The sequence below is a fragment of the Patagioenas fasciata genome, chromosome 1 (genome assembly GCF_037038585.1).
Source record: "Patagioenas fasciata isolate bPatFas1 chromosome 1, bPatFas1.hap1, whole genome shotgun sequence".
Lineage (NCBI taxonomy): Eukaryota > Metazoa > Chordata > Aves > Columbiformes > Columbidae > Patagioenas > Patagioenas fasciata.
Genome location: NC_092520.1, coordinates 143,085,578 through 143,110,978, shown reverse-complemented (window position 1 = coordinate 143,110,978; position 25,401 = coordinate 143,085,578). Strand labels below are relative to the sequence as shown.

Here is a 25,401-nt window from a genome sequence, read left to right as displayed (position 1 = left end):
TAATGGCTAAGCGCATGCTGGCCAGCCAGAAGTGGCTCTGGCATTTGTATCGAAACTGTGCTTACTGTAGACTAAGCCAAGAGAGAACAATCAAGTGCTATTTTCGAGGGTGACTGATTCCAAGCCCTTGGAATGAGCATCCCTGGCAGACCTCAGCTGACATCTTTTAAAGAGCTAGCAAAAATCCCAGTTTAGGGAAGAGAAAGATCTTTTTTTCTTTTCGGGGAGAGTGGTCTTTTCCACAAATCAAAGAGGTCTGTTTAATTAGTTCTGACTGGGTGTTAAATCTACTAAAAAACAAAAGCGAAGCAGCAGCCAATGGAGCCAAATTCAAACCTTGCTACAGAAAACAAATACCTTTCAAATGAGAAGATGTAACAAGACAGTAGGTGTGCCCACAATAGAAAAAAAATGCAGAATGCTTTTATAAGCAGATTTTGATTTTCCCAAAAAGAAAATATTAAGGAGCACATTTATTTGATTCTACTGAATTCCCACAGCCTCATCTTAAATTCTGCTCGGAATTACCTTGGATTCATTTTGAACCCCCACAAAAATAAGTTGCTCTGCTGTCCACAGCATTGTTTGCTTATTTTTAGGTGCACTAAATCCTCATGCAAAAAATAGATAGAAGTGTAGTTTCCCACTGTGTGAATGTTTTTCTTGCTGTTCTCTCAAATAGTATCCTTACAATTTACGAGCAAAAAAAGTTAAATGAAACAGATGTGGCAGGGGGAAGAGGGGAATCCAAACAATTTTCTCTATTCACTCTTAATTTTGTACTGATTTAATACAGCACATGGATAGTATATGAAAGACAAAACAATTTTCCGGGCACTTTATAATCTCATTAAGACAAAATGTAGACAAGACACTTGCTGCACGTAAGCTGACATTCCTCGGTCATTCAGCCGTTTCTGTAGAGCCGGGCCACATCAGCCTCGTGGTTGCCTTCAAAGGGCCGAATGTAGTTTTAGAACTGTATAAATGTAGGAGTATTTATACAGTTCTAAAATTACATTCGGCCCTTTGAAGGCAACCGCGAGGCTGATGCGACCCCCAGTGAAAATGAGTTTGACACCCCTGCTTTAGAGGAAAAGTGAGTAATATTTTGCATTCATGAAAGCTCTCTGAAGTAAGTCACAGAGACGTGACATAAGGGGAATTACTTTGGAGAGGATGTGGAGGAATCTGTGGTCAGGGAATCTGTGCAAAGGGAACTGATCCTCTAACTTCTGTGAAGGACTACCTACCTGGGAAAGCCCAACCCACAGACATCATCCCTGGGGTGGGTTTCTAGTCCAGTTGCATCAGTGATCTTGCTACTGTCAAGGGAGGGAGACTTGGGAGACTAGCTGTCAAGCTCAGCTGGGTAAGTTAAAGGCAATACGATCACGGCATGAACATCTTCTCCATCCCAGCAGGTGTGACTCGCTCCTCGGGCATCAGGATTTCTTGTTCTAAAGAGCCTGCTTAGCAAACTACACCTCATACATACATATACACAATTTTCTGTGCAATACAAATTAACACCACCACCAGAATACAGAAAAGTTGTGTGTCAGCATCCCTGAAAAAACTTGTTATGAAATACTAAATCCAAGCTGCTGAAATATTTCAAGATGATCACTAGAGGCTATAGTTCACAGCCAGTGTTTCTAAGAGCCCAAGCTCTTATTTTTTTCTGCCACAGCTGGCACCTATTTTCTGCATAAATAACATTTTCACAAACAGACCAAAAATATAAACATTCACTTAAAAAAATAAAGGTAGCATGATCACACTGGCTGATGAACAGAGCATATTCTCTTGTGCTGAGTGAAACAAATATCTTCCAACACTTGATCCTGAAAGGAGTTGTCTTCACAGGGGTACCTGCCTACCAGCAGATAGAAGGCAACCAGTCTTTAATTAGTGGCTTTGTGCCACTCTTCAGAATTAGATATTAAATAACAATTGCATTCACTTCAGTTACCAGTAAGACTGTTTTTGGCTGGCTCAAAATATGGGTTGCCATCCACATACACTTGCTAATTGAACTGCAGATCATTACAGAGTTACTGTATTTAATCTGGAAAGTGTCTCTGTTTTAATTCCTTTATATTGGCATGGGTGTGAGAACACAACTGCATTGAACCTGCGGCCATAAAAAGCACAGACTGTCATATGCTGGTGATGCCAGTGTGACTCACTCTGCTTCAAAAGTCAGCTTGTGCCACACTTTTCACTTCACCCCGACTTGCACGAGGCAGCAGATGTCACTGGGGCCAGGTCCGCAGCACTGGTGGATGGCGTGTGTTCAGGCACTGATGCAGTCACCGACTGGATGGGCAAAGCAGATGCTGTAATATTTTTCATGGGCCAAATCTGGGTGTAGTGTGACTTTGTGGTTGGGACAGGAAGACTTTAAAGCTGCATGAGCTCCAAACAATGGACGCATTCATGGTGCTGACAAGTGATTTGCCATGTTGGAGTGTTACAGTCAGTCAGCAGTGGTTCCAAGAGTTACAGTACGCTGCAGTTAGGACAGCCACCCTGGAAAGGCACACAGTATTGCTCTCCAAATCATGAAGGAACTTCTGTCATCACTGCAAAAGCTTATCCAGCAATCACGCATGGAATGAGCTGGTTTGAACACTGTTACAAAATGTGTTCATTCTTCATTGCTATTGACCTCCCTCTGTAAAAGGAGTAACTGTGCTAGGATTACATATCCTATCCTATTTTGCCTTTTCTATCTGCTAATAAATCACAGATCCATCAGGAAGTGATTTTTAAATGGAAGAAGCAGCAGAAGGTAGATCAGTGTCTCAGAAAGTTAGTCAGAAATATTCCTGATTTCTTAGACATTATTTTATTTATTTGAATAAGACTAAGACTATGGCCCTGATTACTCTGAACCTTCTACACTGGGGGTGTCAAACTCATTTTCACCGGGGGTCACATCAGCCTCATGGTTGCCTTCACAGGGCCAAATGCAATTTTAGGACTCTATAAATGTAGGAGTTACATTTATAGAGTCCTAAAATTGCATTTGGCCCTGTGAAGGCAAAGGCGAGGCTGATGTGAGCCCCAGTGAAAATGAGTCTGACACACCTGGTCTACACACATTGAATGCTAACTTGGACAAACTGTCCTTATGCCACTAGAAACAACTTTGGGGCAATTTTTACTGCCATAAGCGGTTCCTGTAGCACACAAGACATCTTTCCATACATGCAGGATGCCTGACTCTTGGCCAAAATGACCTGAGATGTGCTGCTCCTTCTGTCAGGAATTGGGGGAGCATCTGTGAGCCTTTGCTTGTTCTAGTAATTTTTGTCTCTCCATAGTCATCCAGTGTCAAGTAAGATAGTTTATCAGGTAATTTGATCCTAGGCAGTATCTGTAATTGTGTGTTTATCATTACTTATTCTTTTAATGGTGTGTGATGGTGTTTCCAAGGCGCATGCTATAATTCTGTGTACAACTAAGCAGATGACTCTTAAAAAGTAGACTAATGAACACTCAGATGTCTGTACTTGTTTTCTTCTAAAGGCTCATTTACTTGTGATTCTGTTTCTCCACAATTAAAATGATTTGAACTTAGGTCTAATCAATCCAAAGAGAGCACAGCAAAAGAAAAGCTCTCAAAGTAAGTGGGTCTCAGTGACAATTTCATAAATATGTTCTCCCACTTGAACAGCTTTAATGATTCGCCAGTATAAATTACATATTGTTTTACTTTGTCCCATTCACAGCAAATGGAATTTTATTGTGACAGGTTTGGATGAGAGAAATATTTAGTCTTTCCTTTCATTATTGAATTATCTAGTTTTTCTGTGCTGACCTATCAAAAGCTACGACATATCACAGTGACCACAGCACTAAGCACTTTTTAATTTTATTATACAACAAACATAAAATCATCTACTGGATCAATGTTCTCATATGACATCAGGCCTATTTAAAAAGCTGCTTGCAATTTGCAAAGATTGTTTAGGACAATGTAGGAAAACAGCTTTCCAGGAAGCAGTGGTAATCCTTCTTCTAGCCTATTTTTACTCAAAAATGCAGACAGAAGAAGGGGAATGGGGTGGGGGTGTGTGTGTGTGTGGTGGTGTGTGGTTTCTCCTTTACAGCAAGGAGAAGTTTGTAAATTAGTTTGTTCATCAGTTTGATCCTAAAATTAGACTTTTGCTCTCCCGAAGTTCTTTCCACTGCAACTAAATACCACTTACAGAGGAAATAAAGGATAAAAAATTACAGTCTAGAAAAATCAGATGGAAATGTATTTTTATATTTTTGGTACTTGGGCTACTTAGTTTTCCTACACTGGCAAGAAAAATAATTTGACAATATAAGGAGAGTATTCCATCCTCCTTTTCTTGGACTGTTAGCATAATAAAGTATTTTCATTTCCAATCTAAATCAGAATTACACAGGCTAGTCATCCCTCAAGTCAACAGTATCTCTTGTAAGCTTGAGTTCTCCAAAATCTCCATCAGCCAGTTGAGTGATGAAGGTCACGTGCTACAAATATATCTGCTTCACATAATTATTACACAGAAATACAGTAACTATTTATTGAAATAATAAGGACTGTAGAGGTAGCCACTGACAACACTGAACATGTTTTAAGCTGACAGCATCCTAAAAAACAGGGTATGTAAGGGGTTGTGATGCTTTGTAAGTGTGGGTGGAATGAATATTGTCAAGAGGGCAGTCAAATTTTATTTATCAGAATGTGGTATCATAAAATCTTACTTGAAGCAGTGAGAATGCTGCAGGCATAGAAGCTTCCCTGCCACAGAGAATGGAATAAAGACTTCTGTATGTACACAGTAAAGTTGCTATGGTCTTTTATTTGCAATGGATCAGAGAGCATGGCCTTTATTATTCTGATTCAAAGATCATTCAAGTCAATAAAAAAATTCCCTCAAGCTTCAGTGGCTTTTATTTAAAAGGAAGAGACAAATACCTAGTGCCAATAATGACCAATGAAATAGTGGACTGTTTTGGGTGGGGAATTTGTACATATGCATATAATTAATTTGCTTACAATTTTTCTGGTAAGCAGAAAACATAGCAGCTGAGTATTTCCCATCTGACTTTCTTTATTTCCTCATCTTTTAACAAACATAACCAACTGAAACAAGGAGCTATTTATTTTCTCTTCTGTAATAAAAAGATACATTACTTTGATGCCCAGAAAATAACATTAAACATTCATTTATTTGTGACAGTTTCATTATATTATTACATATGCCTTGGTTTGGTGCATAGGAAGTGTACGGTTTAACATGCTCATTTTATTAGCAATTTTTAAAAGGTATGGAGCTTTCCTCTATAATAGACAAGAGATACAGGTTTGAGTTTCCCATGTATTGCTGAGTACAGATGAGATTGGAATTTAAGCAATATGCCTTACCCTTGTAACAGGTTAATTTCAATGAGAGGTCTTTGTTTAATTAGAATCAAACATAATCTTACTATCAAACAATAAGTACAAAAACAAGGAATATTTTTTTTAATATGTGCATTAGCTTGTTAGTCTCTTAATATTTCCAATTCCTTTTGCACTTCCTCTTGTAGCCATAGCTGCATGGCACTTTTTAAATATCCAGACTAAACTTCCAAGAAATTATTAGCAGTTCTGGGTTCCTTTTCAGAGTTCGCATACTGGGGCCCAAAAGCAAATATTTGGCACTTTCTAACCATCTGACTCCTTCAAGGTAGTTAATATTGAGGTGAAATTGCTAATCCTTACCAAACTTCTTCCATCCAAAATTACCATATATTCATCTCAATGAACTCTGATGTCTCTTTTGTTCCATATCCTCAGCTGCTCTGGTTTTCTGGCCAAGGAGCAATAGCTAAGATCTGCCTAAACATTTAGAGAAGTTTAAAATTTGACTAGGCAGCTGAGCACTTTTACACACTACTTATTTATAGACAACTACATCAGGCTCACTTAATTTGCTCCACTCTATGTCTAATCAACATAATAGCTTGTTATTTGTCTTAAACTACAAACCAAATATTTAAAAATAAAACAAACAAAGAAAACCACTATTGGGTTTTACAAACAAGTATATGACATAATAGTTTGTGGTAATGATTTAGGTTGGAGCGGCTTGCTTGTCTGGAATTTCAAATGCTCTCTCAGAACCAGTACTCAGAGACAAAGATGTGAACGTTGACGATGTTACGATGAGATACCACTCCACCCATGACATAATTCATCTCCAGTTTCAGGATAGCATGGAAAGGTCCAACAATAGGCCTCACCTGGCGAACTACACCTGTTGGGATAGAAATAGGTTGCTGAGATTAACAGAAGAATCAGAGGGGTTTGAATGAGGTACACTCCCCTTTGTTTTCAGTACAGCTGATGGAAAGTTATTTTATCTGTTGGATCTGTAAAGAAAGCTTGCAAAATAAGAATAAAATATAACTTTTGAATCAAAATACCTTGAAGAAGACCTAGAAAGAACACTAAAATGCTGCTAATGGCAGAAAAACTATATATTCTGAAGTTAGTAATTTTTTTTCCCTAGCTTTTATTAAGAGAGATAAATTCTGTAAGTGGACTGTGACACTGCTTTTCATGTAGGACATAAGGAGACACATTCTCACTTCACAGTTGTTTTCCAGGTCTGGTGTTACAGAACAGGGAGCTACCAAATATCTCCCATCTGAAAGGATGTACCTGAAAGGTTAAAATCATGTAAACCAGAGGTCAGCCAGGAGGCATGGCGAGTCTGGTGGAGACCCCCCTCCTCAGACTTCTCCTTCTGACAACCGACTTATCTGACAGGGCATTTTATTCAGAAGGAAATACACCGTTTGAGAAAGCATTATTTAAGATATATTTCTTCTGCATGCTTGGGGTTATGTTTCAGAAGCAGACAGCACACCAGCACCTTCCTGGAGTCCCAGCTGAACTCCTGCAGCAGTCCCTACAAACACATTGGCTTGAGATCTGATGGGGAGATAAACGCTTGCTTATGCAGGCTGTCAGCACCTTTTTCTAAAGCAGGGATGGCATTACAGTTTTGTCCTGTTTAAATACCAAGTAATATCTTCAGCATGCAGTAAAACTGCAAACTTTTCACGACATCATCTATGCTTGCCATATTTGATGAATACATTTTTAAGTACCCTTCCCCCTGCTCCCCCTACAACTTATATGTGCATACATACGTGTATACTTTTTGTTTATTTGTTTGTTTTCTTGGCTACGCTCCAGCACATTATGAAAATGGCTGGGCTTGGCAGATGATATATTGAAAAAGAAAAGCCTTCCTAAAATTGGCCTCCCTTTAGGGCAGCGTTTAAAGCACTTTGCTAACACCACCTCACATTATTGCAGATGCTGCTTTAACTGACAACCACAGAAACACACAGTATTGGAATCACTCTGCACTGGCAAGCTGCTTAACCCACCCTGACAGTGGCTCATGCAGCGATCACCAGGCCTCAGATGGCAAAGGCTGCTGCTGTTTCCATTTAGCAACCTTTTTATAGTGTTCTACACTTTCTTGCTCTATTCTAATAGAGTCTACTCTAGTCTAGAATCAGTATTGCAAATTGTGGTTTTCTCTGACGTGATGCAATTTTACTCAGGATGGTTTATCCCACAGTATGGCATCTATCCATACATTACTGACGTAGCAAGCAAAGCAGTTAGTAACTTTCTCATTCTTATTTGGACACATTCTGCTAATAGGCAGAAAAAATGGAACATCTATTTTCAAGGTGAAATGGACAAACACTGTGATCCGTGTGGCAGTATTTTTCCACACAGTTTTCTTGCTGCAGTTTTAAAATCAAATGGTCTGAGAAGCAAATGCCGCACTTGTCGAGACAGCTATATTCATGTAAGAAACGGAAGGAATGTACACGGAAACACAATACTCTCACAATGTTTATTTATCCAGTTTGTTGTGTCAATGCCCTAGATGGTCCTGAAATGACCACTGGTGCAAAAGAACTATTTCCCTTCCTCTCCTACTAAATAAATAGGATGATGCAGTCAGATGGGTTTGTGCTACAGCACATGTGTAAGGATGCAGTCATCCTAAATTGGCAGAAGTAAAAACAAAGAGTAAGAAAAAAACCTTGAAATGTTCTACTGGACAAAAGCATATGACAGCTTTTTTCAGCTCTTGGTAGATGTATGCAGCGAGAGCTTACCATAATTTTTGGGGGGTGAAAAGTGCTAAAATGGAAAACCAGAGCATTTTTTTCCACCACACTCAAGGGTAAATATGGGTGGAAACAGCGAAGCTGCTCAGAGCCTGAAACGTGGCTATGCTCTTATCCAATTCCCAGGGATCCTGTGACTTGTGTCAGAAACGCTGTCGATGGCTACCTGTCATCATGTGTCACCACCTTTTGATGCTACCTGTGTCTGATTCTCTAATGTCTCATGCCTTTCACAACACGTACAAGGGAGGCGCAGCTCTTCCAGTCCCAAATAAGGCCAGCAGTGCCTCATACCTACTGTCACAAACAGAACTCTGAAGAAAAAGCCTGAGACTCAGGCCTGGTACAAGTAATTCAGATACACGACTCAATGACTCAGTCAATATCTCGAGAGCATTTAGCACAGGACCCATTTGAAGATGCCATGTGTAATAATTCTGGATGTTTTTAAGCGACATGGATTTATTGATTTCTGCAACATTTGCGTAAACACATTGTTCCACGATGCCTTTTGGCAGACTAATGCCTGGTCCAGATTTGTGGTCTGGCATCCTCGAGCATTTTTAGCTGAATATTAAGTATAAAAACATACTTGATAGTAGCAGGAAGGCTACAATTTTTAAATGTACTGAAAAGTCAGGAAATGTAGAAATTAAACTGCTGCTTTTTCATCTCTTTTTTTTAACCAGTCTAAATCCAAAGTAGCTGGATGGAGCCACTCAGATTTGACATGGGGATGACTACAGACAGGGACTTGGTCCTGGATCACTGTGGCAGCATACATTATCTTGTAAGTTGTTCTCTGCAGTACACCAGGAGAACAATGGTGTTGCTCCTTAAATGACCTGAAAACAGAGAGCTCTCAAATACCACCTGATGATGGTCCTTTCTGGGACCAAAGCTGCAGACCCTACCGTTGGTAAATGGGGTGAGTGTACTTAAGTGAGTTCACCCAAATCCTTGTTTCAAAAATATTAGATTTCAGCTAGATTAGAATTTTTGCACAAAAGAAAAAAAAAAAAAAAAGGCCAGGAGAATATTTGTCTATATTAAAACAGGGTGAATCACTGATAACAAATGAACGAGGAGATTCATACTGCTGCTAAATCCCATGTGCCAGGCAATCTCAGGCATCTTTGTTATCTTGCTTACAGGCACATCTATGCAAGCAAGTGCTGTTACCTGCCAGTCTGATGTGCTGCTGTTGCTGTTTATACTCTTTGATTCATAATCTCTGACCCAAACACAGACTCAGCCTACAGAAAACCCTGTGTGTCACAGGCCAGGCAGACTACTTTCAATCAGCTCACCTTTGTTTGGTTTTGTTGGGTTTTTTTTGTTAACTGAGCAGAGATGTTATTACACGTCCCAAATCTGCTTGGGTATCGTCATGGTTTGCTGAACTTCTTTTAGAAAACAATGACAAGTCTTCTTTTTCTTGCACACTTTGCCCTCATAGTAAACAGGATCTACACCAATCCTTTCCATCTGCTGATCTGTGTAAGCAAACAGCCGTGGCTTGAGCAGCAGTAAGTTTATGGATGTCACAGTTATTTCTGCAGCGATAGCCAGACCAAGGCCTAGAACTTTTAAAGTTCTGTAATTAATACACTGAGCTTTTCTCTTGCCCTGTTTCTTCTTCTTTCATGTTTCATATTTCGATTTTGTCTAAGGTAAAAGTATGTCAACATGTACAGTGAAGACATTAACATGAATAATATAATACTTATTTTCAAGGGAGAATAATGACAACAACCAGCAACCTTGGAGCCACTGTCGTTGGATTACTGAGGCTTTGCTTACCAAAGAAGATGGGATAAATAAGGCAGCAAGGTTAATATTGTTAATCTTCCAAAGCCTTTCAGCAGAATTTCTGTTATTGTAATCAGATGCCACAGGTATTCCTTGGCTTGTCTATACCTCTTTAAGATATCATTACATTTCTCTGCTTTGAAATATGTGAGACCCCCAGGCAATTCACCTTTGTGTCTGGTTTCTGCTTGTATTTCTGCATTATGTAGTTAACTTGCTAAGAAGGTCCATTTTGAACCTAGGAGAAATACTGCTGTTCTGTTACCGCATTAACCCATTCTGGATGACAAGTCCCTGCGTTATCATGCATTAACATTTTGTCTCCAGAAATCTTGACTTCTGTGCTAAGCTCACTGCCCAGTATGCCAAAGGAGCACTTGCAAAACTCTTTAAAATACTTTAAAAACAAAAGAAAACAAACAAAAGAAAACAAACCCCACACCTTTTTTTTTTTTTTTCTTTCCGCTGCTAACCACAAAATCTGCAGCAATTACATCTGCAATGAATCTGGGTCATTATGTTCCTTACACCTCTTGCTGAACACCGCATTTGCATTATCACTAGAAAAAGTTCATCTAAAAGGCCTCTCCAAAGCAGAACGAAAGCAGCTTATTTTCACAGTGCCACTAGAAAAGGCTGGCTTGTCTTTGTAGAGGGTGTATTACATTATGTTTTCTGTTCCAGAGGTAATGGTCACAGGATTTTCCACAGGGAATGATTCTTGAGTCTAGTCAACCATTTAAACCTGTATCACCATAAGAACACAGTACAGACAGAAATTGCACCAGTTCCTCAAAAAGACAGCCTCAGATAACCTAAGCTTTTAAGGACCCCAAAAAATCAAGCTGAGGAGTGTTAGTGGAGAGGGCAAGGGATGAGAGGCTGAAGGGAGAGGCAACAGGGATGGCTGATGACTAGGGAGCTGTATCTGATGGATGCTGGAAGACAAGGGGATGTGTTGAAGTAAACCTCCTCTAGCCCTACCTGTGATATGCATATGCAGGCAATATGTATTTGTGTATGTATAAACAATCCAAACTACCGCCAAATCAAAAATTGTTCCTCTAAATAACCTGTGGGCTATGCTCAGAAAGATACAATAAACACAGTTATCAAAGATGTGATCAAACCCCTCAACCACATTTCAAGCTCTGTGTTAGGTAACAAGCACAAGAGCTCTTTTCCTCTTACCACCTTCCCATCTCCTCCCCCATACATGGGGTTACAGCCATATTGTTGCTTTGTGGTCATCATATGCCAAAGGATAGTAACAAAACTACCTTTTTGTGTGTCCTTTATGCTCACAGCAAGTGCACAGTCTCTTTTCTGTGATTCTTCTCAGGTGGCTAGTTAACAATGAGACATGTGGCTTTTTACTATCATTGGAATCCAAAAGTATTCTCCCTTTTTCATCCATACAAGACTTTGCACTTGACATTATAGCCAGGTGCTAATTTAGCCAGTTTTTCTGGGAACAAACAATTTATTTAGGAAAATTTCCTTTTTTTTTAAATTGTTTAATTGTATGATCTGTGGTCAGCTACAAACTGGCCACAGACTGACAAATCTTGGGATGGATGGTGAGGAGTTATTGAGCATGAAGTGGTGACAAGAAGAACAATCCACTCTACTGAATCTATAATTAGCATATTCATCTGGTCCTAAATAGAACAAAACACATGTTTTTATTAATTCTGAGATCGATTTAAAATTAAACACTGTAAAAAAATCTAAAATAATAAGAATGGGATATATATATTTGAAATACCAAAGGCAGACAAACAACTCTGAGGATAGCTCATTGTTCACTTTTTCTTCAAAATAACCATGCATTGCTATTGAATTTTTTTGTGTGTGCTTGCATCCTGTTTGCATTATTAAAATTAACTTTCACAAATCAGAAACTAATAGGACAACTGCGAATTAGTCTTCATTCACTCTACTGCAAGTGAAACTACTGACCATATATTAAAAATATATATATTTTGCATTAGTTAGAATTAACAGCAACTTGGTACATGAAATATGACATGAATTATTGTGTGCAATAAAGCTCCGTAAGAATGTTAATATCAGCTCCATTGTAAAATACAGTCATAGGCAGTAAAGGGTCTAAGGGCTGAGGAAAGCTAAAGAATCTCCTAGGATCTTCTTGGTAATTCTTGTATGTGATGATGTTCCTTTGCCCCTGATACACAGCCTGTTTCACTGGCTGCCTTGCTCTGAGATACCCAGGCAATTTCTGACCAAGTACATGCCAGCTGTGTCAAAAAGCTGAGCAGGGTATGAGGTTTAACAGGTGAGAGGCAGAAATGTGTACCACGGCTGAAAAATGTGCTCCGTTTTCATGCAGAATGTATGGCATTTTGGTAGCAATATGCTATTCCTCATGAGATAAATAAAATCCCATGTGAGATGCATAAAAGCTCGAGCAAATCAGTTTTTCCCCTAAATTTCCTAATCCTCAGGTTAGGAGTCCACAGGTCTGATCACAAGTGAAAGCTCAAGTCCATCACAAAATGTGGCCCCTTTGAAAAAAACAAAACAAAACAAAACAGGAAGCCTTGTCAAGAGAAAGTGCTATAACACAGTGAGAGTTAGTGCTGTTTTCTGACAATTTCAGGGATGAGCTGCTAGTGACACCTACAAGAGAGAGATTTCAGTGACACATAAAGCACCTTGTAATTTTTCCTCTAGCTATTTTCCTTGTGCTTTAAATGGATACTCAGAACGTGAAATGATTAATTTGCAAAATTCAAGTACCAGAGAAAGTGGTGAGAGCTGTGGAGCTGGAGCCTAAAGTCAGTTGAAACTCAGGTAATTTATTTGGCTTTATATTAACTTTCAAATAACCTTAGTCTATGTTCTGAAGTCCTACATTTTGCTTTCCTGTTTCCTCACAAAAAACCACTCTGGTCCTTTTTACAACCTGGTCAGAGAACAGTAACTACCCTTCTTTAAGCAATGGATCTTTGGGAATCACAAAAATAGCCTTTAAATAGTCTGCTAGTCTTTGTCAGGCCACAGGTAGGTACAATTATGTACAAAGGACACACACGGGCTCTCCTCTAATGTTAGCAAACTTCTTTTATCCTACGTGGACGTTGCAGTAAGGAAGCCAAGAGGTTAGTTATCCTCTCAGTCTCCTGGAACCTACAGCCATTGCATGGCTATTACAGGAAAGTAGCCCAAAACACTGGCACGCTAATGGTAGTGTGTGGTGAACAACTTTTTGCAGGGGAAAAGCATGTTTGTGAGTTTCCCTTAAGCAATACAAGAAGACTGATCTCATGTTAATGCAAGATCCTGGAGTATAATTTCAAGTTTGCTTTTCTCCTCAAGGCCTCTTGCATTATACTGCTGGCCAAGATTTCCAAAATTAACTTCTTAGATGCATCAGTATTACTTAAGAGCACAGTCTTTGTTTCAAAGGAGATGTTCAAGCAATTAGGAAGTTTAAGACCAGGGAAATTATTGTTGCAGTGACTATTTAAAAAGGCAAAATTGATAGGATCATTCCAGAAATAAGCAAGAGAAAAAAAACCATCCAGCCATGAATAAATAATTCCTTGGATCAAATCATAGACGACGAGTTGCAGGTTAGGCTTGAATACCAGACTATCTCAGTCTGCAACATGTAAATACATATCTACGGTGTGAAGCCAAAGCTATATAGCCAAATTGGTTTTTGGCTTTGTAGACCTCAACTCAAAGAAGTCATGTTTAGATTTGTAAGAAAAAAGTTATTTCTTATTCAGTATTCATGACAAATATACAAAGTTCATTAATAAAGTTGAAAAATAATTCATATCCTTGTCACAAACAGAAAACATATATTTTAGGTTATTTTATCAATTTCTTTTTTCTGTAAAAAGCTTTGAGGCTCTGCATACATTAAAGTTTAATTAAATTCCTTTCCTAAAGCCTGTTCTTTATTCCAAAAGGTTATGCCAAAGTAATGATTTTCGGTGCTTAAATTGCTCTGCCAACATAGTTACTAGAGTACTTACTGGCCTATATCATGCCAGAGGAGAAGGGAAGTAAATCAACTGTTGGGTAAGTGCTTAATGTACCCTAGCTTTGAAAATATAATGCTTCAAAAATTGCACATTAGCGAATGTCTTGCTGCATTTGGTAGAGTGAAAGCTGCAAAGTTTTTCCTTTTGTAGCAATCCAGTCCTGTCATGTTTTCAGCATTTCCACATTCCATAATCAGAATTACAGAACAGTTGAGGTGGGAAACGCCTCTGAAGACCATCTGTATGGCCCCTTGCTCAAAGCAGGGCCACCTAGGGCATGTTGCTCTGGGCTGTATTCAGTCTGATTTGCTTGGCAAGGTTTTGGTAGTGGGGGAGCTACAAAGGTGGCTTCTGTGAGAAGCTGCTAGAAGCTTCCCCCATGTCCTAAAGAGCCAATGCCAGCCAGCTCCAAGATGGACCTGCTGCTGGCCAAGGCCAAGCCTATCAGTAACAGTGGTTGCACCTCTGGGATACCATAGTTAAGAAGAGGTAAGAAAACCAACAAACCCAAAAACCTGCTCAATTGCAGCTGGAAAAGTGAGAATACGTGAGAGACACAACTCTGCAGACATCCAGGTCAGTGAAGGAGGGGCAGAAGCTGCTCCAGGCCCAGAGCAGAGATTCCCCTGCAGTTCATGGAGGTCCCTGGTGGACCAGATCTCCACCTGCAGCCTGTGGAAGACCCAATGCCAGAGCAGGTGGATGCCCAAAGGAGGCTGTAACCCCATGGGAAGCCCACACTGGAACAGGTTCCTGGCAGGACCTGTGACCCCACGAAGACAGGAGTCCAGGATGAAGCAGATTTGCTGGCAGGACTTGCGACCCTGTGGGGGATACATGCTGGAGCAATCTGCTCCTGAAGGGCTGCACCCTGTGGAAAGGTCCCATGCTGAGCAGTCTATGAAGAACTGTAGCCCATGGGAAGGACTCACGTTGGAGAAGTTTGCAGAGAACTGTCTGCCATGGGAGGGACCTCACACTGGAGCAGGGGAAGAGGAGGAAGGAGCAGCAGAGATAACGTGTGATGAACAGACCGCAACCCCCATTCCCTGTCCCCCTGTGCCACTTGGGGGGAGGAGGTAGAGAAATCAGAGTCAAGTTGAGCCCAGGAAGACGGGAGGGGTGGAGACAATGTGTTTCAGGATTTTGTTTCATTTCTTATTACCTTGTTCTGATTTAACTCGTAATTAATTAATTTATTTCCCCAAGTTGAGTCTGTTTTGCTTGTGATGGTAAATGCTGAGTGATGTCTCCCTGTCCTGAACTCAACCCATGAGCCTTTCATTGTATGTTTCTCCTCCTGTCCAGGAAGGGAACAATAGAGCAGCTTTGGTGGGTATCTGATGTCCAACTAGGGTCAACCCACTGCAGATTATCTCTAAGGATAGAGACTCTACAGCTCCAGGCAACCTGTTCTGGTGTTCAACCACTTTTACAGTAAAGAAGTTTTTATCATATGTTTAAATGGAATGTCCTGTATTTTCCTTTCCACACCACTGAGAAGAGTCTGCCTTCTTTACTCTACCCCATTACATTGATCAGATTCCCTCTGGGCCCCCTCTTCTCCAGGCTGAACAGTCACAGCTCTCTCAGCCTCTCCATATGACAGATGCTCCATTGCCTTAATCATCTTCATCACCATCTTGTGGATTCTCTCCACTATGTCCATGTCTTTCTTGTATCAGGAAGCTCAGAACTGGACACAGCACTCCAGTGGTGACCTCACCAGTGCTGAGTAGAAGGAAAGTATGAGCTCCTTCAGCCTTCTGGAAATGCTCCTCCTAATGCAGCCCATTGGCATGTCATTAGCTCACTTGGTGTCCACCAGGACCCCCAGGTCTTTCTCTGCAGAGCTGCTTTCCAGCTGGTAAGCCCCCAGTGTGTACTGGTACATAGGGTTATTGCTCTCTTGGGACAGGACTTTGCATTTCCCTTTGCTGAACTTCATGAGGTTCCAGTCAGCCCATTTCTCCAGCCTGTCAAGGTCCCTCTTAATGTCAGGAAAACCCTCTGGCGTTTCAACCATTCATCAGGGTTCTGTTTGCTCTTCAAACCTGTGAAGGTGCACTCTATCCCATCATCCAGGTCATTAATGAAGAAACTGGTCCTGGTATTAATCCTTCAGATACACCACTGGTGACTGGCTACTAGGTGTGCTGCTGATCACAACCCTTTGACTGTGGCAGTTCAGATGTTTTTCAATCCACCTCACTGTTCTCTTATCTAATCTACATTTCCTCAAGATACCTATGAGGATATTAAGGGAGAAGGTGTTGAAAGCCTTACTAAAGTCAACATAAGCAACATCCACTCTTCTCTCATCCACTAATCCAGTCATCTCTTTGTAGAAGCCTGTCAGGTTGGTCAGGCATGATTTCCCTTCATGAATCCTTGATGACTACTCCCAGTCACCTTCTTGTCCTTAATATATTGGGAAATGTTTTCCAGGTGGATTTGCTCCATCACCTTCCCAGGGACTGAGGTGAGTCTGGGCAGCCTGTAGTTCCCTAGATCTCCTTTTTGGCCTTCTTGAATGTTGGAGTGACATTTGCCTTCTTCCAATTCATGGAAATTTTCGATCACCATTATCTTAATAGAGTGGCCTCACAACGACATCAGGCAGTTCCCTCAGCACTTGTGGGGGCACCCCATCAGCTCCCATTGACCTGGCTGCGTCCAATTTGTTTAAATGTTCCCTAATCTGATCCTCCTCCACCAAGGGTGAGTATTTCTTGCTCTAGATACTCCCATTGCTCTGAGGGCCCTGGGACTCTCAATGGCCAGTCTTATCAGTAAAGAATAAGGCAAAGAAGGTATCAAATATTTCAGCTTGCTCCATGTCTTTTGTCACCAGATCTCCTGCCTCATTCAGAAGCAGACCCACATTTTTCCTACTCTTTCCTTTGCTGTTGATGTAGAAGCCTTTTTTTTGCCCTTCAGAGCAGGGGGCTGTGCCTCAAAAGGCAGTCTCACAGGAATTGTGTTCCTCCAGTCCTCTCTAGTTCATGACTGTGCCTAAAGGCACAATCTAGCTGTCAAACTGCAGGCACTTACCAGACCACCAGATGTCTGCTGACTTCAGAAAGTTAATGTACACCTTAGATTCCTCCATCTCTCAAAAGCTAAATACTCCTTTTCATTTTTTCTCTGTTTTTTTTTGCTTTTTTTTTGTTTTGGGTGGGGGAAGCTATCTCTATTTCTCTCAATTACTTGTGACAATAACAATGTAGGCTCCTGTTATGCGGTGCTCTATAGTTTCTGATATAATCTGTTTCATTAATAAGTGGCTGCTATTTGGAAAATGAAATATTTCTTAGTAATCATCACTGCAGGCATCAAATCATATAGAGAAAAATAGCTCTGAAGATATAATTAATCCTTGAGCTGCCACACCTGACAAACATAAATATGGTTAAAGGATTCAGAAAACTCATTAATCAAAATACAAGTACTGAAATAGATTTCCTCTTGCTTTGAAGTGTATTGCCCTCATAACATTGTGAATTAGACATTCATTCAAGTTTGGTGGTGAACACTTCACAAAATAATAGATTTGGAGAATCAAGTTAGAGTTGGGAGTTAACAAGGTTTCCATGCTGATGGAGAACTGCTTCACAGGAATCTGTATGGCTACATGTAAAGTATCTGGGGAGAAGATTTTCAAAAGCATGTGCTTTTCAAAGATGGACCTCCCAGAACTTTATTCAAATTCCAAAGAAAATGGCCTAATTTTCAACTGCTGAGCAACCAAGTGCTTATAAAATGCTTTATAGGTCAGTTTGGACACATAAAATCGCACTTTCATAAGCTATGTGACACTCAGGGCAATTTCACTGTTGGTTTAAGCTGATCACAAATAGTAGTCCTGCTATATCCTCCACCCCTTCCCTTGGATTAACACCTAAAAGAAAAAATAAAACGCAAGTGTGGCTTGCTGCACAAGCACTAATACTGGCAATAGGGAAAGGGCTGGAGTGTTTCTTCAGAGGTAGACAGGAGAGGGAGATTTCCCTTTCAAGCACCAACAAAGCTCCAGATCACTTAATACAATCCCAACACTCCCTGTAGCATGGAGGGTGTTGGTCTGTTCTCCCAAGTAGCAAGTGATAGGACAAGAGGAAATGGCCTCAAGTTGGGCCAGGGAAGGTTCAGATTGGATATTCGAAAAAATGTATTCATGGAAAGGGTTGTCAGGCACTGGAACAGGCTGCCCAGGGAAGTGGTTCAGTCACCATCCCTGGAGGTGTTTAAAAGGTGTTTAGATGAGGTTCTTAGGGACATGGTTTAATGTCAGTGTTAGGTTAATGGTTGGAGTCGATGATCTTGAGGGTCTCTTCCAACCAAAATGATTCTTTGAGGGAACAGACAGGCAATGTTGATTTAGGAGCTGTAACAGTGAGTATTGCACCAGCAATATAAAGAGGACTCTTGATGCCCTGGGCCAGTCAATGCAATGCTGACCTCAGTTATCTCAGGGACAGGCAAAAATGTCTATGTCCCCAGAGCAATTAAATAAGTGCTACCCAACAGGGCAGCTCAGAGCTATACTGTGTCCTTCTCTGAGAGGTGCAGAAGCAGATCAGAGGCAGGGCAAGACACCCCTCAAAATAAAAGAGGAGAGGGCCTGCACCCATGACCATAAGCAACAGCTCACATCTCTTCCATGCTCACAGTATCTGCTGACCACAGTAATCATTTATAAACCACATAAAAACAAAGCTCTTATTTGAAGACTGTCCAAACTACTGTGTCTAAAACTCTCCAGACTTTGAAGTTTTCACCTAGGGTACAAGTCTCAGTTTAAGGTTAGCTAAAACTGTTTCAGTCTGCTTTCCTTTTTGCCTTTTATTTCACCTCTGAAGAAAAAAGGAAAAGGAAACTGCAGTACAGCAGTTACATTTCAGCATGAAAAAGGATCTTTCTGATTAGCCATATTTATTAGATCTGAAATTTAGGATTCAATTTATTATAAAAGCTATCCTTCAACCACTCAACAAAGTTTAATTCCATTAACACTTGGGTTTCTCTAGAAAGCTTTGATTGCTGAAATGCATCAAATAAAGAGGCAATAAAGAGGCCCCATGGTACTAATACATTTTTTGGCCAGAAACAAATGGTAAATATTTTCAAAGCTATTATCTGTCATGTTGGATCATATGGAGCCTTGGTATTATGAAAGAATTAAAAACAACCTTTGACTTCACTGAGGTTTGGCTAGTTTACAAATACTATGATCTTTATTAAGGATACCAAATAACTTCAGAGAGATGTGCTCTTATCTTGGTTTGGCAAACCTGAAGTGCTTTTAGATCTCTGGTTTGCCTTCCAGCCAAACCTCGCAATGGGTTTTAACGTTGACAATGCTGTGAAATCACTCATGCCTAAAATGCAATAACCGTACTTGAAGCAGTCTCATTAAAAAATAGTTTCCACCATATATTTTTTCATCCTTCCTGTTCCACCTTTGAGAACGTGACATGCTGTATGCAGTATAAGAACCTTCCATATTACAAAAACAGGTGAAAAACCTTCTAGGCTGAATGTCCAAAATGTGCAAAATCACAGAAATCAGACTTCCTGATACTTTGTTCCCACTATCTTATTTACAGGGGGTTTAGTATCCGTCACAGTACACCACATCCATGCAATCTCTCCATTTAGTGAAAGTGGCTTAGTTTACCCTACCTGTCTCACGACCACATTATTCAGTTTCAGCCAAGCTTTGATACAGTAGCATATCCATGACACCTGGGCAATTAATTATTGTAACCCTAAGCATTTCTTGGCAAAGGGCCATATTACGGCACACAGCATGATATGGCTCTGTGATTCAATTTAGCATGGAAGAAAAAGTACCTAATCCTGAGGATTTGACATGAAAGCCCTTATATAGCCGCTCAGTCATCACCTAGAGGCGACAGCTCTGCTGGTATTGTTAGCAGAACTTCTGTCGAGGGAAGCTTTCTGAATCTTAATGTGTGTTAATCCCTGACCAAATTCTCAAAATAAGGCTGAAATAAGGGGTCACTTCACCACAGTTGACCCCTTTAAAAATTAAAAATAAAAGTTTGAGTGGTGGAGGTTTTGTTGGTGGTGGTGGTGGTTTGTTTGTCTGGTTTTTGGTTGTGGGGTGGGTTTTTTTTGTTGTTGTTGTCTTGTTTTTTACTTTTTTGTTTGTTTGGTGGTTTTTTTTTGTTTTGTTTTTGTGTTGTTCTTTTTTTTTAAGTGAGCCATGCATCTGTGCATGGTACTGGGAAAGATTTATGACATGCCCTGAATCTCTTACCTCCTGTCTCCAGTTTTATAGGGTGTACAGGCACTACTGCAGGAATGAGATACTTGCTATCAACACACAAACTCGGGAGCAGCAGCGGAAGCAGCTGAATCAGTCACACAAACATTTCACACTCGGAGCTCCTCAGAAAAGCAGGTCTCTGACTACTCTAAATCACGGCAAAGAACCTCAAAAAGGCTGAACTGATGCAGACATCTTTCAGAGGAATTGCTATAGTATGTTTCTTAGTGTACTGGATTCCAAATCTGGTTTTATTTGCTCATTTGTGTAATATCACAGTACACTGTTTAAAATTAATACCAAAAAATGCATGCTAGGTAATCTGAACCAAGGATCTTCAGTGATCCCCTTAGCTGTTCCCTGACTCGGTCCATTTCTTTCCCAAGCTGGCAGGTTTTATACTTCATGCCACAGCTCACGAAACATTGCAGAGATGCAGTGTTATTTATTTGTCTGTTGGCTTTATGGAAACTGTAACTGAAGGTGGTCTGTATGAATATTTTTGTAATATGTTATACCTTCCTACCTGAGGGGTGAGAAGAACCCGGAATCAAGGAGGAGAGTTTGATTAACCAGATACCTGCAATGTGCTAGAGTGAAATTTGGCATTAGGAAGGTTGTTCCACTTGAGCACAAGACTCATTCTCACCAGAAAACCACCTTCAGCATTTCTCAGACACAAAATTAAAATTCACCTCCTGCTGGAGTTTCTTGTTTGCCTCCAGAAGAGCTTTCCAGCCTGACATTTTTTCTGGAGGGGAGGGAAGCTCTTGAGAGATTTGACTACTGAATAACACAGTCATCAGCACCCCGAAAAGGCAGGTTCAGGCAATAAATCTAGAATCCCATTTACCAAATGGCTTCTGGGCACCCTTGTCTCAAATGTGTAGTTACTGATTTCAATGGGGCAACCTGACATAGAGAAAAACTCAAAAAATATTCTTTGCTGCGGGGCTTCTCTTGTGGAAGGGGCAAACCTAGATAAAACCAGAACAAAGATACTGAAAGGGACTGTGCCTTTTGTAATGTAAGGCTGGAAGAGCCTGTTGAAAAACCTGCTGAATTATGTCCCTGCTCTGTGTGCTCACAGTGAATGACTGGACAGCATCGGTTTTGTATTGCCAGACACCATTGTCTTCATGCTAATGACATTATAGTCATGACAAAAGGTGGCTATTGTTGCTTACTTTCTAGTAAGAGCATCCCCAAGGGGAGATAACTACGTGCTGAAATCCTCACCCCTGTGAACAGCAGAGCTCTCCTGGACGCCCTGGCTCTGCCTACACCTCGCCTCCATTTCCCCACAGAAAAGCAATTGTAGGTGAACTGCTACTTTCAGCATTGCAGCTGTGCCAGGAAGCCCGAATCAGTCTGGGGATCTCATTATGCTAAACACCCTAACAAATGCATGGCAAGAGCCAGCCAGCCTCTGGCCCAAAGATAAATAGTCAGGAGCAACAGAGGATAAGGGAGAAGCAGAGAGGAATATGAAGGTACTTGCCCAGTACTGCAGAGTGGGTCCAGGGACAAAGTTCAGAAGCAAATCTTTTGCAATCCAGTGACTCTGAATTTAATGTCAGACCATACAAACATCTGCGTGGCGGACTGTGAAAAGACTTCGCCACACTGGGAATGGCCAAACTACTTATGAGATATACAACTACTACTCCTGTGCTAAGGACAGGTTTCTCAAAAAGTCAAATAAACCCCTCCTCTTCTTCTCCTGCCCCAGACAAGCTGGGATCCCACAAACACACTTTCTATTGCTGTTTGTTTTTTTTTAAACTTTCTGATTATTTTTTAAAAGTCTTCCTCAAGCCTCTAGAACATAATAAATAATCATGATACCATAGCAGAAATTAGACTACTATAAAATCCAGCATTGTGCTACCAGTAGTTGAGACACTTTCTATAATGGTTCAAACATAACATCATAAACTATCACACCTGTAAAAGAGGCTGGAAATTCAGGACAGAGGTAGCAGTGAAATCCTTGCAAGTAACAATGGAGAGCAGTAGTACATATCTGTAAAATTATAAGCAACTATTCATATCAGTGTATTCAAGTACCAGCACGACACCACCGAGAAGCTCTGTAAGTACAAGTGAATTTTTTATAATTGTGTTGGCTTTGCATGCTTTTGATAAGAACAGTACCATTCTGCTTAATAGGCAAGAATATATGTTTAGGTTAGTATCAAATGCGATATGGCAGATTTCAGCCTATCAAAACTACTTTTACCTCTACTATGAAATTTTTAAATGTCTCTGAAGTTTAGCAGACTACAAAGTTGTATTACAGTCACCTAAGGAAATGAATGCATAGCTGAGGGGGGAAATGTTTTATAGTATCTGATAATACCTTAGGCATTGATAGAACATTTTTGTACAGGTTGAAAATGCATTCTTCATTTTTCATTGACAGCTGGTTAAAGGAGGAATGCAGTGAAAAGTCTATAAAAGCTTTTTTTTAAAAAAAAAAAAAAAAAAGAACGAGAAACCTGGATAGGTCTGCACTTCTGGTTTTCTCTCATCCGTGCTAATAAGTGATGTTCAGTTGTTAACAGTATTTTTTGGCTTCAGTGCCAGCTTGGCCTGTAACCACACCAGGCAACAGAGAGTCCTACAGCACTTCTTGAACCTAAAAAGAATGAGGTTTCACATGTCTTTTTAATATAATTTTTACACAATTCTTTTTCTTCAGCTTGCAGGAAATCTACCCACTGTCACTCCAGCAGGCTGGCTTTTGTTCCTTCTCTTCCACTGGAAGATACCTTCTGTAGGTCAGCATAGGTAGTTTTGGAGTCTGTTCTTACTACTTTTGGCTCCTCCATGTCTGATACTGCTGATCATTGATTCCCATTTGATATATTTTCTTTCCTTGATTTTGCAATACTGTTCTTACCTCTTTCTTCTCATACCTTTGTGGCTCCTCTTCCTACATCCCCTATGGGAGACCACATTTTTCCTTTTTCTAACATCCTCTGGGGCAGCTCTTTCCTCTGTTTGTAGCTTCGTCTTTTTCCTTCCTGACAACCTGCTCCTACACACTCAACAAATCACAAACCAGTCTGACCGATCCTACATACTTCTCAGCTTCCCAAGTCTCTTCAGCCCACAGTTCTCCATCTGTACTGAAATCCTCACTTTTCTTCTGTAATTCCATCTCTAGCAGCTGCTCCTACTCTCTAAACCTTTACCAAAAGAAACCTGTAGCTTTTCGCTTTTCTTTAATGTTAGTGCTTTTGAGACCATCTTGTTCCTTTCCATTCACACAAACACAGTTTAGATGCAGCTCCTTCTTAAGGCATCATCTCTCTTCTTGTTTGTGACAATCTAGCAAAAAATTGTTTTACTAATGACAGACTTCCTGCAACAGCGTCTTCACTGATCTGTCCTTTCTCCCTTCTTTTCCCAGTGCTCCCTCTTTCTTTGAATCCCTCCATTGGTTTCCTCTGCTCTGACACCAGGTCAAGGCTTATTATTATGCTCAGCTCTATCAGTAACGTTGGTAACTATATTCCTGGTTTTTTCCATATGCTTTTATGCATTTCATCTCTCTCTGAGCTAGTCCTTGTTTTGTTAATTTGTTTTGTAGATAAAAGATAGGTGGTGATCTAATTTCCATTAGTAGATAAAACAGCTTTGATACTTTGGTCATCTCTCCTAAAATATCACAGCAGAATGAAACATGCTTTTTATTCCTTTTACTCATGCATCTATGATTTATTATCAGAGTGAACATATTCTTTTCTCTACAACACAGACAGCAAAAAAAGATTGAAAAATAGGCTACACAGATTCAAGAGGCATACGTCCATCAGCCATCATCAAGCATGATGGTCCAGGTGTTCCTTTCCATAAGCATATACACTGATGATTGCAGCAAGCTGGAACATTGTATTTGGAGAAAGATTCCTGCATACCTGTCTGATACTGGCCCATATGTTGTCCACTTGTTTCTGGGCTAGCTGGACATTTGCTCTGCTCTAGTGCCTTTGTTACATCTCCACAGTTCCTATTTTCCTATAATTTAATGGGATAACCAATCATTCTGATGTCATCTACGCTTTTTGTCTTTTTCCACCCTTATACAAACCCTTCCCCTTTCTTTTCAGGAAGGACTCACTTTGTGAACTCCTGTGGACTAGGATCTCATCTTATTTATGTGTCTTGAAAACTTCCCAGTACTCTTATGGGAACACCTAACATTCTGATTATTAATAAAAAGAAAAATTATATTATGATGAGAGCAGCAGAACCGCTGCTGGCAGAATTATTTGCAATCCTAATTTCACACATACAACATGATGTCCTGAACCACTGCCCCTCCAGGTAGTATCAGCTGAGGTTTTGCTTTGTTTTTCCTTTTCCAATTCTGCTGCAGGCAGTTTACTTTGCAGCTTCCATCCATTAATCTCGAAGTATTTTTACATAGAGGAATTAATTAAGACTCTTTCATACAAGAATTAATTAAGAACAGCAGCAGACATGTTTTATCATCTCCATGTTGCACATGGGGGAACTGAGGTGAAGAAACAGTTGCCCAATTACTTTGCAGAGCTGAGAATGTACTTAGGCATATATCATATCCTCTCAGCCTGATGTATAAGAATATCCTTTCTCTCCTAACGTTGTGAGGCAGATATCCAGTTTACCAAGTAAAATACCATTGACATGCAGTCCTATTATTCAAAATGGAAATGCTTCCCTCAGTTGAATACCTTGGCCAGTCAAATTTCTAAACACATCCTTCTTTCTTACTTTAGACAGAAAGAAGCACATAGCACGAAAAGCAAACTACTGTAACTGCTGTGGGATCTGATAACATTTATACTCTTCTAAAGAATCAACCCAATACCTCAAATCTGTAATCTTATCATCCTGCTGTAACAGACTCTCCCTCTTTCTCAGCATTTACATGTATACTTCTGTTTGATAAAGAAAGAAATATAAACCTAATGACTTACGATTTTTATCTACAGTTCATGCAACCTTTGCACAGCTGACGCTGCACTTTCATACTTCTGAAATGCAACAGTGCCACCTTTAGATCATCCTAAATACGACCTTTTTCACAAAACA

The 25,401-nt window shown here is 40.2% G+C and overlaps 1 protein-coding gene across 1 annotated transcript in view; it reads right to left on the bottom strand.

Annotated features, from left to right (window-relative positions):
* Positions 1 to 4,824: 4,824 nt before the first annotated feature.
* The window catches only part of FBLN1 (fibulin 1), an 83,718-nt gene continuing 63,141 nt past the window's right edge, over positions 4,825 to 25,401 (bottom strand). Inside the window, exon 17 of the mRNA XM_065843751.2 lies at positions 4,825 to 6,284. Coding sequence (XP_065699823.2) covers positions 6,145 to 6,284 — 140 coding nt within the window. The 3' untranslated portion in view covers positions 4,825 to 6,144. The remainder of the gene's footprint in view (positions 6,285 to 25,401) is intronic.